This window comes from Planococcus citri, chromosome 3, assembly GCF_950023065.1.
Source record: "Planococcus citri chromosome 3, ihPlaCitr1.1, whole genome shotgun sequence".
Classification (NCBI taxonomy): Eukaryota; Metazoa; Arthropoda; class Insecta; order Hemiptera; family Pseudococcidae; genus Planococcus; species Planococcus citri.
Window position 1 is genome coordinate 3,103,690 of NC_088679.1, and position 16,507 is coordinate 3,120,196.

Below are 16,507 nucleotides of genomic sequence, written 5' to 3' on the forward strand. Positions count from 1 at the left end.
TTGTCACGAACTAACCTCACAAGGGCGAATTTCGCCATTCCCAGCCATTCTGGAGGCTCCAGCGCGATTTTTCAATTTCTCCAGAATTTTGAATTTGGTCCAGATGGTGTGAATATGAAGTTAGGCAGCTAAAAATCGAGTTGTATATTACACTCGACCTGTTTAACGAGTTTATGCACATTTGAGCCGATTTTGAGATTGACACCTCAAGAGAGGTTTTTTGAGGTGTCACTCTCGCTCCAAAACGGCTGGAAATGGTAGAATTTGCGCTCCAGGGGTTAGTTCTTGGAGAAATACAGCGATTCGCGCAAATTTCAAAAATTTCCACACAAACGAGAAACTTTTGATTTTTTGGATTTTTTAATTTTGAAAAAAGCTGGTCAAAAAACCACTCTTGAGGTGTCACTCCCAAAATCGGCTCAAATGTAGATAAACTCGTTAAACAGATCGAGTATAATACACAAATCGATTTTTAGCTGCCCAACTGCATATGGCGTTCTGGAGCAAATTCAACATTCTGGAGAAATTGAAAAATCGCGCTGGAGGCTCCAGAATGGCTGGAAATTGTGAAATTTGGATTTGGGGAGTTAGTTTTGGACAAAATACAGCGATTCGCGTGAATTTCGAAAATTTCCACACAAACGGGAAACTTTTGATTTTTTTGATTTTTTATAATTTTGAAAAAAGCTGGTCAAAGAACCACTCTTGAGGTATGTCCGCTCCAGAATCGGCTCAAATGTGAATAAATTCGTTAAAGAGGTCGAGTGTAACACACAACTCGATTTTTAGCTGCCCAACTTCATATTCACGCCTTCTGGAGCAAATTCAAAATTCTGGAGAAATTGAAAAATGGCGCTGGAGGCTCCAGAATGGCTGGAAATGGCGAAATTTGGATTTGGGGGGTTAATATCAGTTCTAGGAGTTATTTTGAACATTTTTACGGATCAAGTAGGTAAGTACTTTTTAAAAAAAAGTATAAATCACCAAAATAGTCAATTTTGGATTTTTAAAATTCGCCAAAAATCAAAAAATAATGATCTTGGGCAGCTACTTTTGAACAATTTTTGAAAAAGAATGAGGCTTTTTGGAATTTTCTGCAAAAATGCGACAATTTTTAGTTATTTTGCTGAAAAGCAACAATTTTTTTTCATTTAAAAAAAAAAGTGAATTTTTGTCAAAAATACAAAACCGAGATATTTTGAGGGTGCACCTTTATCTGCCCATGTATTTATATTTGATCAATTTTGATTCTATTTTCACAGGAAATGAGTCAAATTTGGAATTCTAAAAAACCCCTAAAAATCGAGAAATGAAATTCCGAAGCTGAAACTTGAATTAGCCGAGTATTTTGGCATCTTTTCTCGATTCCCCTACGTCCAATGTATAAATTTTGTCAGCTAGGATATTTGCCTTGAGAGTATCCAAAGTTTAGAACAAATACATTATCTATTGCAATCTCAAAATCAAATCTCGTCGACTTCTAATGTCGTTTTCGATATCATCGCACTTCGATGACTGTTTCAAAAACGCCTCACGCGTTGAAAAATATTGATTTTTTTTTCGTTTTAGAATACTCAGCGTTAATATTGCTTATGCTGGCATGTATGCGTGTATTTCGATTGTGAAAGATGTACGATGTTTAATTTGTTAAAAAGCTGCATATGTCAGCCATCCGGTTAAATCGTTTATTAATGCGAGACGCAAACTCGAATTGCAGTTTTAACTGGCGTATGATTTATACGGGTCGTTATAGGTTTAGGTAGGTAGGTATACGTTTTACCAAGCATGAGTATACTTTTATGAAAACGGCGATTGTTTATGCGCAGGAAGTGTCGATGAGAAGTTCGATTTGCAATGATTGAGAGAATCACCTTGGGATGCTGTTGTCGTTCGATGTCGCACTATTGAGTAGGCTTTTGTACACATACTCGTAGGTACGACTGCAACTTGCAAGAAAGTGAAATTATTCGCATATAGGAAAGGAAAACCGAGCCGAGCCGAGAGGTGCGTGTGTGTGCCTGAGAGAGAAACAAAGATGAAAAGATGGCTTGAACTCGACTCGAGGCAGCATTAACGGTTAATTTGCATTTTACACGTTCTCGCGGTGCCAATTATAGTAAAGACAAAACGTATCGAAAGTGGGTTTTGTGTAAAGGCTAAACGACGATCGACGACGACTATGTAATTTCATGTACCTATTTCAAGTACCATATAGTATATGTAGTATATATGTACATGGATGCGGTATTTGCCATGTTGCCAAGTAGTTGGCCGAGTACTCGTATATGCGAGAGAATCGGAATGTGTAATAAGATGACCCTTACTCGAGCCAACGAGTGACCTCCTCTATATCATTCGAAAATATCTTCGTGACAGATTGGTAACTCGATGAGAAATTTTAGTTCGGGGTCGAACTCGAAACTGCACGCCGCAGCAGCCGCCACCGAACTCGGCAGACTAGTGACTAATGCCGAGATTATGTAAGATTTTTTTCCAAGTCTCAAGTCTGGGTGATCAATTAATTTTGTCGTCGAGCACTGTTATGGACTATGGTACTCTCTCGAGAATAGGATACGACGCGATGCAGGTTTTTAATAAGTACCATTGTGGTATTTCAAAGAAACTAAATCACAGCAGGTTATGTGTGTGCATTGGGATGACCAATCTTGTTAGGACCCCTCTGACACCGTCGTCGGCGTCGTCCTATTCACGTGTTTCCTTTTTATTCGTCGGTATTCGAATTGAATACGTTTAAAAGAGGCACTTATACGTAGTTAAGATGAAGATTAGGTACATTATGTAGCCATCAAAACGATTTGAACTTCGAATTAACCCTAATTTAGAATTAATCAGTGAATTGGTGAATGACGCTGATTTTTACCACTCATCTGGCTTGATTAATGTGTTTGAAAAAAAGGATATCTATTAGGCCAAATTTGGACCACTTGTAACTTCGTTCAGTATTCCAAAAACCATAATATTAAGCACCGATTTATTCGAAAAGTCTCTTTTTGAGGACACAAGTTACCACAGAAAGGATTGTAAAGCTGAAATCTGAACACACACAGACTTTTTTGGCCACAAAAAAGAGACGTTGTAATCCATAAACAGTTAAACACCCTAAATCAAAAAAAAAAATCTCTCTACGAAATCATTCGATGCTTTGATTTTGAACTTCATCCAGCGTGGCATCCCTTTAGATTCCCAATTTTGAAAACGAAAAAATATTCCAATTCAACGCTTCCGAATCAGTAGAAATTGTGGAAGGGGAGGGGGAAAGGGTTAAATGCTCAAAAGTTTTAAAAATGAGCTGAATGGGAGGTGTTGGGTCTCAAAAGTCAAAATCATGAATAATGAAAAATGCCTCCTACTTGAGAATCATTGATTAACGAATATTGAAAATGAATACCGCCAGACTTTTTTTTGCCATTTCTTTGTAAGTCCATAATTTTTTGTGTTCCCCCTCCCCCCATCCAAAAACAATCGATTTTCGCCTCAACAGTTTGAAAATTCCTTTTTTTGTTCCTATTTTTTTGGCCAAATTATCTTGTCAAAAAAAGTAGATTTTTGGAAAAGTTGTCAAATAATGTCAACTTTTCGAAAAAATGTCAAAAAGCGTCAATTTTTGGAAAAATAGTCGAGAAGTGTCCATTTTTGGTAAAATTGTCAAATAGTCCTGTTCTCGCGAAGATTTTCCAAAAAAAATTGTTTTTAGTCAAAATTGTCAAAATTGTCAAAAATTTTGTTTTTTGTCAAAATTGTCAAAAAATTCTCGTTTTTTGTCAGAATTGTCAGTGTGTCAATTTTTGGCAAGTCGACAAAAAGTTGTAACTTGATGTTTTTTTGTCAAAATTCTCAGGAAGTAAGTTTTTTGGTGAAGTAGATAATCAAAAATGGTCGTAATTTTTGCCAAAATTGCCAAAAAAATTGTGCTTCTTTTAAACAATAAAACGTCTAAAAATCACCGATTCCAGCCTTTCCTCCCTAACGGTGCTCTTTTTGTTTCAAAATTTGCCAAACAAAAGAGCTGTTCTTTAAAAAATTGTTTAAAAACTTCTTTTTTTGTCAGATTTTATTTTTCCAACAGTTTTTTCATTTTTAATGATAATTTTTTAATATTTTTGAAATTTTTTTTGGGAGGCACACTATAAAAGTCCTGAATACCAATAATCCAATTTGGGGCATGTGAGAGTGGGAGGGGGAGGAGGATTGAGCTAGGAAGTTTTTGAAAACTCTTAATTTTTGGCAGCATTTTTGGGGAAACGCACAATTTATTTAGAGCAAAAAAACTTGAAGTAGTCAACGACATAAAAAATTGTTCACGACAGTGAATTCGATAGGTACGAATTTTTCAAATTTTGGGACATTTCAACCCCCCCCCCTCCCATTCCATCCCCAGTTTCCTAATTCACCAACTGTCTATGGGCTCCAAATGAAGGGTTCCTTTCCAAGTCGGCCTAAGTCCATTTTTATCATTTTTGAGTTAGCAGCGCCATCTGCTGGTACGGTCGGTTAACACCTTTATCACCTTGTCCCAACACCTGGCGTTACTTTTTTCGCTCAGGAGCGCTGTTTTGCCGGCTCGAAAAAACAGCTGATTATTCCAAAGTGGCCTAAATCATACATTTTTTAAGAATTTGTATACAAGTGCGGTTGTGCCGGTTTTTTTTCAAGTTTTTCAACGATTTTCGAGAGACGAAATTTGAAGGTTCTTCGAATGAAATTGTTTCAGAAATGTATTAAATTAATGATTCGTGAATTTTTTTTTTGAAAAAACGCGTTTTTCAGCGCTTTTTCGAAATTTTTAACATCAGATAATTCCAAATGGGCCTAAGTCCACTTTTTCTGACTGTTTGACGCGCTCTGGAGCTGAAAATACGCAAAATTAAAAAAATACCAATACGGTACTTTAAAGCAGAAAGATCAAGCTTCACAACCATATAATCACATCATTTATTATTGAAGCGGAAGGGCGAGAAAAACACTTATTTGTGTTTTTCTCGAAACGAAAAAAATGGACTTAGGCCGACTTGGAAAGGAACCCTTCAAATCTAATTTTTTGCAAATTTGAGAAACGGGTCGTTAATCGAGCCAGAAGTCGAATTTTAGCTGCCCGAATGAATTTTTTGGTCTTTTGAAGAAAATTCAAGTTCTAAAAAATTGAAAATCGTGGTGGCGATTCCAGAATGACTAGAAATTGTGGTCTTCGATTTGATGGAGTCGATAAAACTAATGTTCCTTATTTTAGCTTTTGAAATAGTGCTTCTGAAAATCATCCACTTTGGATTTTCAAAAATTCATCAAAAATCGAAGTATCGATCTGAGTAGCTACAATTTTGGGTTATGTGGGTTATTATTTGTAAGTTGACAAAAGCATACGATTAAAATAGAAAAAGGGGAAGGGAATTAACACCTTTCAAACCAAAATTTCATGATTTTCAGCCAGTATATAGCTTCAGGTCTTTAGTAAAATTTCTATTTCTTTCAAATTTTTTCAGTCTTCCGGAGAAATGAGTTCCCCGGATTTCTAAGCCAACTCTAAATTTTTTTTTCAATCTAAAATTATTGAGCTCTGTTTTATTAATTTTGTTTTTTGAGATACGAAATTTTTTTCACGAAAGTAGTAAAAATTGCAAAAAAAGATTGAAATGCAGTATTTTTGGAGCATCATAGTCCTATGGAAATGAAGGATCTTTGATAAAAATTTGCTATAAAATTTCATCACTATAGAATTTTTTCTGATTCTTTTCTCCCCAGTTCTTTTCATCTGTTTCTGTGTCTTTGAATATTGATTTAGAAATCCACATAATCGTTCTGATATATCTTCAATTTCCAAAGAGAGTAATGACTCAATAATTCAATTTTTTTCAAGCATCGCAATTTGCTTTTTCAGTTTTTGAAATTCATCCACTAAATTTCTTACGAATGTTTGACGTTAAAGGATTAATAATTACTCGTAGACCAATCAAGAAAGATGCACATCACTTCACTGAAACCTTCGCAGCTCGTCATGCTAAATTACGAAATCTCACCAGCCACGAGCCACGTTTTCAATAAACAATATTTTTTCCTTCGATTATATGGCACACGTGAGCAATATAAGTTTAATCTACATTGCTTTGAACTACTTATAATGAGCATCGAATATAGGCACAGGGCACTATTAACCATGAAAATATACTCATAATATACGCACACACACGACGATGGACTCGAGCCAATTAACGCAACATCAAAGCTTTTAGTATACGAGTATAGCTTACTTTGTTATAATTTCCGTTCTCGTCGTCGAAGCCGAAATTATAGCCGCCGTTTTCTTCGCCTCGGATTTTACTCGCTTTCAATCCCAAAAACCATATTTCGCTATAGCTTCCGATCTCCTTCTTTTCGTATTCCGTTAAAAATGAACCGTAACGGACTAATGCCTCTGAAATCACAAACACAAACACGTGTTCAAAAGGTGCCGTTATCTTTTATCTCGGTACAAGTCTGAATTGGCGAATCGTGAACAGTGTGTGAACAAGTGCGAGTGCCGAGTGGCCCGCGAACGAGTTCAAAATACCAAATTTTAATCGATTAATTAATTTGAAAATGCGATTGTAGGTATACACGATCATAATCATAATATTACATATCAAAACACCAACATGTTCGTTAGGTAACTTTTTCAATGTTACTCGTACAAATTCTCATTATATGTAGCACTTGATTTATAAATACCTGTAGTCTGGCATAGTCCCCTCCCTCCACCTCCGCCGATCATCTGGACAACTTTTTTTTTAAAGGGGACATCTTAAGGAACATTTTAAAAGCCAGTTTGCCAAAAAAACGTTGTCTCTATCAACAAAATAGTGGTCATTTTGACTAACAGGATAGTCGAAATCACAGATTTTGCTTTCCAACATAGGCCTCACGCGAACTTTTTCCAACTGGATAAAGCTAGATCGAAAGAGCCATCGAAAATTCATCACCAGCCAAAATTTCAAGTGCTGAAGTGCATTTTTCGATTTTTGGTAAATTTTTGAAAATCAAATCTGGGCCAAAAATGAGGGGAAAAAATCAAAATCTTATTAAATTGATCCACAAAGCTGAAATTTGAGATATATCCTATTTTCGACCTGCCAAATCGATTGGAATCGGTTTCCAGCCGTTTTGAGAAGTTCTGGAGCCTCCAGCAGATTTGAGAAAATTGATATTTCCACAAAATTTCATCAAATGACGTTGGAAACCCGAAATTCACGCTGCACTTCAACTCAAACACGTTATCAAGTCGACTGCTCGTGAGTTGGAATCATTTTGGAGCCTCCAGCGACTGTTTGAAAATTCTTGTTGTCTCCAGTAGATTTTTGAATGGAGTTAGAATGTCAAAATTCACTAAGTAAGCTAATTTCAATAAGTAAGTATATTTCGGCTTCCTAATTTCATTTGATGAAATTTTGTGGAAATTTCTTGTTTTAAAATTTGCTGGAGGCTCCAAAATGACTTGAACTCACCAGCAGTCGACTTAATAGCGTCTTTAAGGTAGAGTCCAGAGTGAATTTCGGATTCCCAATGCCGTTTGGTAAAATTTTATGAAAATTTCACGCATTGAAAATCTGCTGGAGGCTCCAGTAATTTTCAAAAAAGTTGCTGGAGGCTCCAAAACAACTTCAAATTCATCTGCAGTCGATTTCAAAGAGTATTGAAATCAGTTCACAGAATAAATTTCCGCTTTCAAACTGCATTTCATGAAATTTTGTGAAAATTTTAAGTTTCAAAAATCTACTGGAGGCTCCAATAATTTTTAAAAAGTTGCTGAAGGCTCCAAAATGACATAAAATCACCAACAGTCGACTTAATAACACGTTCAAGTTGGAGTGCAGCCTGCAGCGTGAATTTTGGATTTCTAATTTCATTTAGATAATGAAATTTTGTGGAAATTTCAAGATTCAAAAATTTGCTGGAGGCTCCAGAACGGTTCAAAATGGTTTAAAACAGTTTCCAATCGATTTGGCAGATCAAAAATAGGATATATCTCAACTTTCAGCTTTCTAGGTCAATTTGGTAAAATTTTGATTTTTCTTCTCATTTTTGGCTCAAATTGATGATTTTTTTTCAAAAATTCATCAAAAATCGAATAAAAATGCACATTGGCACTTGAAATTTTGGCTGGTGATGAATTTTTGCATGCTCTTTCGATCAAGCTTTGTTCAGTTCAATAAAAATTCGTGCAAGTCCTATGTTGGAAAGCAAAATTTGTGATTTTTGTCGACTTGTCAGTCAAAATGACCGCCATTTTGTAGGTAAGACCAACTTTTTTTTTAAAGCAAATTTGCGTCAAAATGTTCTTTAGAATGTTCCCTTTATGTCACCAGCCAACATTTCAAGAACTAAAGTACATTTTTCGATTTTTGGTAAATTTTTGAAAATCAAATCTAGGCCAAAAATGAGAAGAAAAATCGAAATTTTACTAAATTGACCAAGAAAGCTGAAAATTGAGATATATCCTATTTTCGACCTGCCAAATCGATTGGAAACGGTATCCAGCCGTTTTGAGCAGTTCTGGAGCCCCTGTAGATTTATGAAAATTGAAATTTCCACAAAATTTCATCAAATGAAGTTGAAAATTCAAAATTTACGCTGCATTCCAACTTAAACATGCTATTAATTCGACTTCTGGTGATTTTATGTCATTTTGGAGCCTCCAGCAACTGTTTGAAAATTCTCGTCGCCTCCAGGAGTTTTTTGAAAGTTGAAATTTCCACAACATTTTATCAATAGAAATTAGAAAGCCAAAATTCACTCTTTAAATAGATTTTAATAAATTTTGGCTTCCTAATTTCATTCGACGAAATTTTGTTGAAATTTCAAGTTTAAAAATCTGCTGGAGGCTCCAAAATGACTTGAACTCACCTGCAGTCGACTTGATAACGTGTTGAAATTGAAGTACAGGGTGAATTTCGGATTTCCAATTTCGTTTGGTAAAATTTTATGGAAATTTCAAGAATTGAAAATTTGCTGGAGGCTCCAGTAATTTTCGAAAAGTTGCTGGAGGTTCAAAAAAAAACTTTAAATCCACCTGCAGTCGACTTCAAAGAGTATTGAAATCAGTTCACAAAATAAATTTTCGCTTTCCAACTGCATTTCATAAAATTTTGTGGAAATTTCAAGTTTCAAAAATCTACTGGAGGCTCCAAAAAAATGTTAAAAGTCGCTGAAAGCTCCAAAATGACATGAAAAATTACCAGCAAAGTTGCAGTGCACCGTAAATTTTGGATTTACAACTTCATTTGATAAAATTTTGTGGAAATTTCAAGTTTTAAAAATCTGCTGGAGGCTCCAGAACTGCTCAAAATGGTTTGAAACAGTTTCCAATTGATTTGACAGGTCGAGAATAGAGTACATATATCTCAAATTTCAGCTTTCTAGGTCAATTTGGTAAAATTTCGAGTTTTCTTCTCAGTTTTGAGCTGAATTTGATTTTCAAAAATTCACCAAAAATCGAAAAATGCACTTAAGCACTCGAAATTTTGGCTGGTGGTTCGTCCAGTTCGAAAAATTTCGGATATCGTGCGAGTCCTATGTTGGAAAGCAAAATCTGTGATTTTGACTGATCTGTTGATAAGGCCAACTTTTTTTCATCAAGTTTGCTTCAAAATGTTCTCTAGGATGTCCCTTTGAAGAAAAAATTGTCTCTGGGGATCGGTGGGGAGGGGGGGTGCAATTGAAGCATGTGTTTCCAAAACGCACTAAGTCCAAAAAAATATTGATAAGAAATTCATGGTACTTAGTACAATTTGGAAACGTTGAAATGGCCCAAATTGGCTGATTTTTTGATATGTTGTAGCCAAGACCCTAGGACATAACACATCAAAAAATCAACCATTTTGAGCCGCAACTTTATGCTAGATGGCCTTGCAACCTCAGAATCTTTGAAAATGGACTTAGTGCTTTTTGGAAACACATGCTTCAATTATTCCTATCGTCACATGCCTTACAATATTGAGTACGTTTTCAAAGTTGGAATATACTCGACTCACCTGCAGGAGTAAGCGGAAACGTCTTCGAGGAAAGTTTAGCGGCGCCTTTCGAGCTGACACGTTGCTCGAAAGCGGTTCCTTGGGTCGAGCATCCGTTACACACGTCTCCGCCATTGGACACGTTAGCAGTCTTTATCTGAGATCTTTCGAGTTTATTTTGAGAAGACAAGTACAAATTACTTAAACGAAGAAAACTAGACGACTTGACAACAGCATGCGTGTCCCCAGCTGAGCGTTGCTGAGGTGCCGCAGCCCCAGCTGCCGTGGCCGGCTGCTGCTGCGATTGCTGCTGAACCATGATTGTAGTATCTCCGTTGGCAAGTTTATGATTTTCGATCTCAGCCAGAGCAGTTCGACTACCAATTTGGGCAGATGTTCGATTACCGCATAAGTCGTATTGGCATTTGAGCGAATTTCCCGATCGAGACTGTAACACCGGTAGCTGCAACAAAATTTCAAACAGTCGTTATAGTAAAACTCAACTCGACGTCGATTTTCCAGTTTCGATTCCCCCCTTTTCTGCACCATCGTCGTCGGTCATCGTCTGGCTCTGTTACCTAATCGTTGCATGTTAATTATTTATGTAATACGGTCGTCGTCGTAGCCGAGCCAGCAAAGTACACGTACTCGTACATAAGTCTCTAACTATGTACATGTTTTATACGGCTCATATAAGGAAATTAATAACATATTTATTTTGACTCGCTGCTGCATGCAGATCAATGCTCGCAGCGCACACTTCAAAAGTATAAGCTGCGATATGCATATTTTACCAGAGGCTACGAATCTATAATATAGCTATAGTGTATAACTCGATTCGCGCCGCGCCGGCTAAACCGGTGCATACGTAATTATACATAAAATACGAGTACGTGCTTAATACATATAGTGCTCGTATAAACGAAAAAAAAAAACATACACAGGTCTGATTCAAATTTTCAAATAACATCTCGTCTTTTTTTTTGACCCAGATACCTGCGTGGGAAGAAGTAGGTACCTATTCTAATATTCGAACCCCTCATCGACGAAAAGAAAATGAAAAAATTAAAAATTAAATTGTCATTTAACAAAAAGAAAGTATACACAAATAAAATGAAAAATTTCAAACTTCGCAGTTCGCAAAAGGTTAATTAAGAGTTATTTATGAAATTTATAAATATAACCATCGCACACGACGAGTTACAAAGAAAATGAAAACATTTTAGAATTCTCAAATATCTACGCCAGCCATGATACGAATGAAATACCTACCTGAAAGAGGTATAAAGTATACTCGTATACGACGTTACACGAGTAAATTAGAGATGAGGATAGTTCAAAATATTTCGAAAGTTTGTTTTACTTTGAATGCTTAATTACTTTTATTTTCTGTTATTAAATTCCTTTTTTAATAAATATTCCGAGATGAACTTATACTTACTTACTCGCGTTTCAGCCCTTCAAATTAATTTTTAGTTATCAAAGAAACATTTTCATTACAGTTAGATATGGAGATGGGGAAAAATTTCATTTAGCGAGTTTTTCGTCGTTTAAGAAAAAAAAAAACGAAATAAAAGAATACGAAAATAGAAGTTCAAGGATCGACTTTATCAGCCACTGGTTGTAAGGGTGGTTTTTATTCGTATCTGCTTGCGACAATTTTTTCGCCATTTTCTCGCTATCGATCCCTAAAGTTTTTGTTTTTCATAGAAAACTTTAGTCCAGCAACTTGAAATGAAATCGTGCCAAAAAGTCCCCCCCCCCACCGGTTGAAAAAACAAGAAAGAAAATCCAAACTATCCCAAAATTTTCAACTTCTGCCTCATCATTTAGTCTTCTCGTTTACCTCTCGTTTCCAAGCAGGCTGTCGACCAAAATTTTCAAAATGAAAAAGCAGGACTTTAGCAGGACGTTTTTCACAAAGTTCACAAAATTTTCAAGGGAAGGGCGTAAAAATTCGTCATTTCAAATTTTCGTGTCTCAAATGTTCTCAAAATTTTAGAAAATTTTTCATTTCTGATCTAAGCCTTCTAAATGATCCCCTATTTTCAAAGAGAAATCTTCATCTACCCCCCTCCAGCTGTTTTGGTCTCGTTTGAAAGTATGACTCCCCCCCCCCCCCGAGAATAAACCAAGAACTATGCATGCATCGTAGCCAAATTTTTCTTTAAAAAAGTGACTTTAGTGACTTCCATCAGTGAAAAAAGTGACCAAAAAAGTGACCAATTGTTTTCTAATTCCAGCGTTCAGGAGAGCAAAAAATCGAAAAACAAAAGCAAAAAAACGTTCAATATCTCACCCAAAAACTATTACTTTATTCTCCCGCCTGGCCCCACCGGAAAATCCGTTTTTTTAATTAAATGTGAGAACGAGTAGTTCATTTTTTTATTTTTAAAATTTTAGAATTTGAATGTTTTTTTGAAGGAAGTTGATTTTGAAAATGAAAAAAGACAGAGGGCGAAAGCTCTTGAAAATTTGTATTTTGAGAGGCATAAAAACGATGTTTTTTTGTGAGAAGTTTATTTTTTGGCTTTAGAACTTGATTTTAAAAAAATAAATAAATTTCCATCTTTATTTTGAAAATGAAATGAAAACAAGCCCGAGTGAAGCGAGGGCAAAAGCTGATGTTTCGAAAAATAAAAACTTGTGTTTTTAAAATTCTGAAATTGTTTTAATAAAGAAAATTCGCATAAAATCTTTTGAAAATGAGTAAAAAAAAGATAATTTGGATGAAAAACAATTTTTTTTTCTTTAAAAAACGAAAAAAAATTTTAAAAAGTGACTTTTTTGGAAGAAAAGTGACGAATAGTGACTTTTCGTGAAAAAAGTGACCCGCTACGATGCCTGTATAGAATAAACAAAAGCCAGCAACGTTTTTCTTTTTTTCAAAAATTCCCTATTTCTGGGTCGGAATTCTTTTAAAAACCCGTTTTCAAGAAAAAATTTCTCTAATCCTCAAACACTGTTGGCCCATTTCTACAGAGTGCTTCAAAGTTGCAAAAAAAAACCACAATGATCAAAAACTGAAGATCAAAACTTTTTTGAACATTTTTTGTTTTTTTTTGGTCAAACCCCTTCTAAATAACAATTTTTTCGAAAAAAAGTCCATTTGTCTAGATTTTTTTTTTTTTTGAAAAATCGGTTATTAAGAGAATTTTTTACACGCGAAGGATCAACAGTATCAACACTACTTTGGAAACGGAGGGGAGTTTTTTCTAAAGCTTATTCTGAAGGTTTTGACCTAATATAAAAAAATGTTCAAAAAAAAATCCATATTTTTTACTCATCATTTCATTTATTTTAATTTTATTTTTTTTGGGGGGGAGGGGGCTCATTTTCTCAAAAAGGGGTTATTTAGATAAATTTTGACACGGAAATTGGAAATTTTCCAAAAAAAAAAATGAGCGATTCTAATTCATTTTTTTATTTTTAATGATTTTTTCCAACATTGGAGAGCTTTAAACAAGTAGATCAAAATATCTAGAAGGACGAGGGAAGGATTTTTCTTGAAAAAAGTATCATTTAAAAGAATAATTCCGACACAAAAATATAAAATTTTTAGATAAATCGAATTTTCATCATACTTTTGATTTTTTTCCCAACTTGGAAAGGATAGATTTTTCTATTTGTGGCGAAATTCGTCAATTTTTACACAAATTTTTCCAGTCATAATCAAAACTTTAAGCCACTCGAATCATTTTTTTTTCATTTTATTTTATCAGAGTCACAATTTTTTGAAAAATTGAAATTTTTGATATCACTTTTTTGAAAAGTTGACAATTTTTTCGAGTAAACGGGAGATATTCCAGCAAACAAGAATTTATTTTCAGCAAATTCCATAAATTTTAGCCAATCTCAGGTCTTTAGTAGATATTCCATTTCTCTAAATAGGTACTTTTCAGTCTTGCAGAGAAATGAGTTTTCCGATATTCCAGGCTAATTTTTTCCAATTTTCCAAACATCAAATGCACCCACAATAGTGAAAGAAAAATAGAGGAGGAGGAGGAGGAGGGGAGTCAATTACTGATCATTCCACAAATTTTTATCCAATGTTTGCCAAATTCCAGGGCCAAGAGAGAAAGAGTTGAAGTGACTCTTTGTAAAACTTGGAATTTTATCGCTTGTCCCAAGAATTGTTTCATATCAAGAACTTTTTCGATTAAGAAATTATCGAATCTTGAGACTATAACAGTAAAGAAGAGGGGGGGGGGGAGATGACATGCCCCGTCAACTCTTAAAATATTTCAGAAATTTTTTGACAATTTTCAAAACTTTTAGGGAGCATTTTAAAAACAAAAATTTGTAATTACATAATTGGAAAATAATCGAAATTTTACTGAATTGAGCTACAAATCTAAAATTTGATTGATCCCTCAGTCTTTCATTTCTCAAGTCGGCTGGAGACAGTTTCAAGATATTTTGACCACTTCAGAAGCCCCAATTCCTTCACAATTCCCACAAAATTTCTCAAAATCAAACTGAAAAGATGAACGTGTCGAGTCACCGATCGATCATCAAATCTCGTTTACAAAAGCTAAAGTTCATTTACTTAGTTTTGGAGCATTTTGGGGGGAGGGGGCAATGGAATTGTAGAACAATGCTCTGAAAATTAAAGCTTCAGAACGGCTAGTAACTGTCTCCAGTTGACTCAGCCGATGAAAATTCAGTATTTTTCGGGGGGCTCTAGAATCGCTCGAAGTAGCTTGGAATCGATTTAAATCGATTTCAGTAGCTGAAGGCAGGGAAGAAGGGAGGTAGTGAGGTAAAGAAAAGTGTACATATCAGATTTTAGATTTTTGGCTCAATTTTTGGTAATGCATACATATTTTGATTTTTTTTTCTACGTCCCAATTTGATTGTATTGAAATTTCCTATACTTAATTTGAAAAATCAACTCGAATACTTACGAAAAATTTAGGATAAAGGATTCAATCATGAAGGAAATTTTTTTAGAAGAAAAACGGTGGCATTTTCTTGAATTAGCCGACGCCAATGCCTGATTTTAAATTCAAAATTTCGACTCATTTCTGATTTCTCAACACTATCCCATAAAGGAAAAATTCTCCTACTTTTAGTTTCTCAGGTTTTTAATACCTAGATAAGACACATTTTTTGATAATAGCCTAAATCAATAATTCCCAAAATTGGATCCATTTTTTTCTCCCAAAATCCCAATACAAAACTTTAAAATCATATCAATCACTTCAACTCCCCCCCCCCACAAAAAACTCAACTCATCGTCTAATTAAAACTCATCCACCCTTAACCGCTTCACAAACACCTATCGAGTCGACCGATCAACAATTTCACAACTCTCACCAGCGCAGTAATAGGTACCTAATCAACTCTTCGCTACATTGAACTTGATTACGATTATAGCTAGTTGATTAGTCGAAGTCGGAATCGGAACCGTAAACCGTAAACGATTACAAACCCCCATCAAGCATCGTAGTATTAATGAGGTTTCCTTTTCTGGCCGTCCGCGTCCCCTTCTCATCCGGGTTGCTACCACGCTTTTCATTTAATAATCGTCGAAGGCAAACGACATCGATACCATCGTTCGCTCATAAATACATTTACAGTATACATGTATAATAATAAAACAACAAACATATTTGTACGAGTAGGTAAGGTACACAGCAGCAGGAACTACAGCGGTAAAAAAAAAAAAAAAAAAAGAAATATCGTACATTTCGAAACACGGGGCAAAAAAACAAAATTCCAATTACCTGTCCCCTGCGCTACGACATTCAATTCGCATGCGATTGAAAAATTAATATACACGAAGGGGTAGGTAATACGTAGGTAGGTTCACCACGGTGTATGATAACAACCCTCTTACCATCCTACCCTCGCTAGGCGGTCTATAAAAAACTAATTTACTATACCGCAATTCGTCTATTACTACATTGTTGTCATCGACCACAACAACAACGACGACGACGATAACCACGACACGATTTAAAGTAAAAAAAAAAAAAGAAAAAAAATATGAGGAAAAAAAAACAACCGATAAAAATATTTCAACTCACCTCTAAATATTGTCGATCGTGTCTTCCTTTCTGTGGTAATGTTTTACTGCAGTTCTTCGAGCTGACCACTAAACCGGTATCTTTCACGTATTGCCTGTCTAGTCTTCCTTTCTGCGGTAAAGTCTTATTCTTTGAGCTTTTAATCAACGTGCTGGTATCTTTAACACCGCACCTCTGAAACAATACAACATCAACCAATCATCACCTTCGCCTTGAGAGAACAAGAACATAGAACAAGAACAACGGAGATCGCAGATCGCAAATCGCGAATCGCAAACGCAAAAACCAACGCAGACGCCGCGCCGCCAGTTTCCGCGAAACTACTGGCCCGGTAACGTGCGTAGGACATTACACGGCGTCGCCACGGGGCCGCGTGCCGTACCGCGCTCGCCCTCCACGCTCAAGCTCGCAGCTAGAGAAAGAACAGCGAGATGAATGATTCATGACGTGAAATATTTCGGGCATTTGCTTTGTAAT

The 16,507-nt window shown here is 35.5% G+C and overlaps 1 protein-coding gene across 1 annotated transcript in view; it reads right to left on the reverse strand.

The window, feature by feature from the left end:
- Positions 1-16,507, reverse strand: part of LOC135841416 (dual specificity tyrosine-phosphorylation-regulated kinase 2-like) — a 54,713-nt gene that overhangs the window by 9,844 nt on the left and 28,362 nt on the right. The window contains exons 3-5 of the mRNA XM_065358361.1: positions 16,031-16,204; positions 10,020-10,461; positions 6,264-6,427 (exon numbers count right to left, since the gene is read on the reverse strand). Coding sequence (XP_065214433.1) covers positions 6,264-6,427; positions 10,020-10,461; positions 16,031-16,204 — 780 coding nt within the window. The remainder of the gene's footprint in view (positions 1-6,263; positions 6,428-10,019; positions 10,462-16,030; positions 16,205-16,507) is intronic.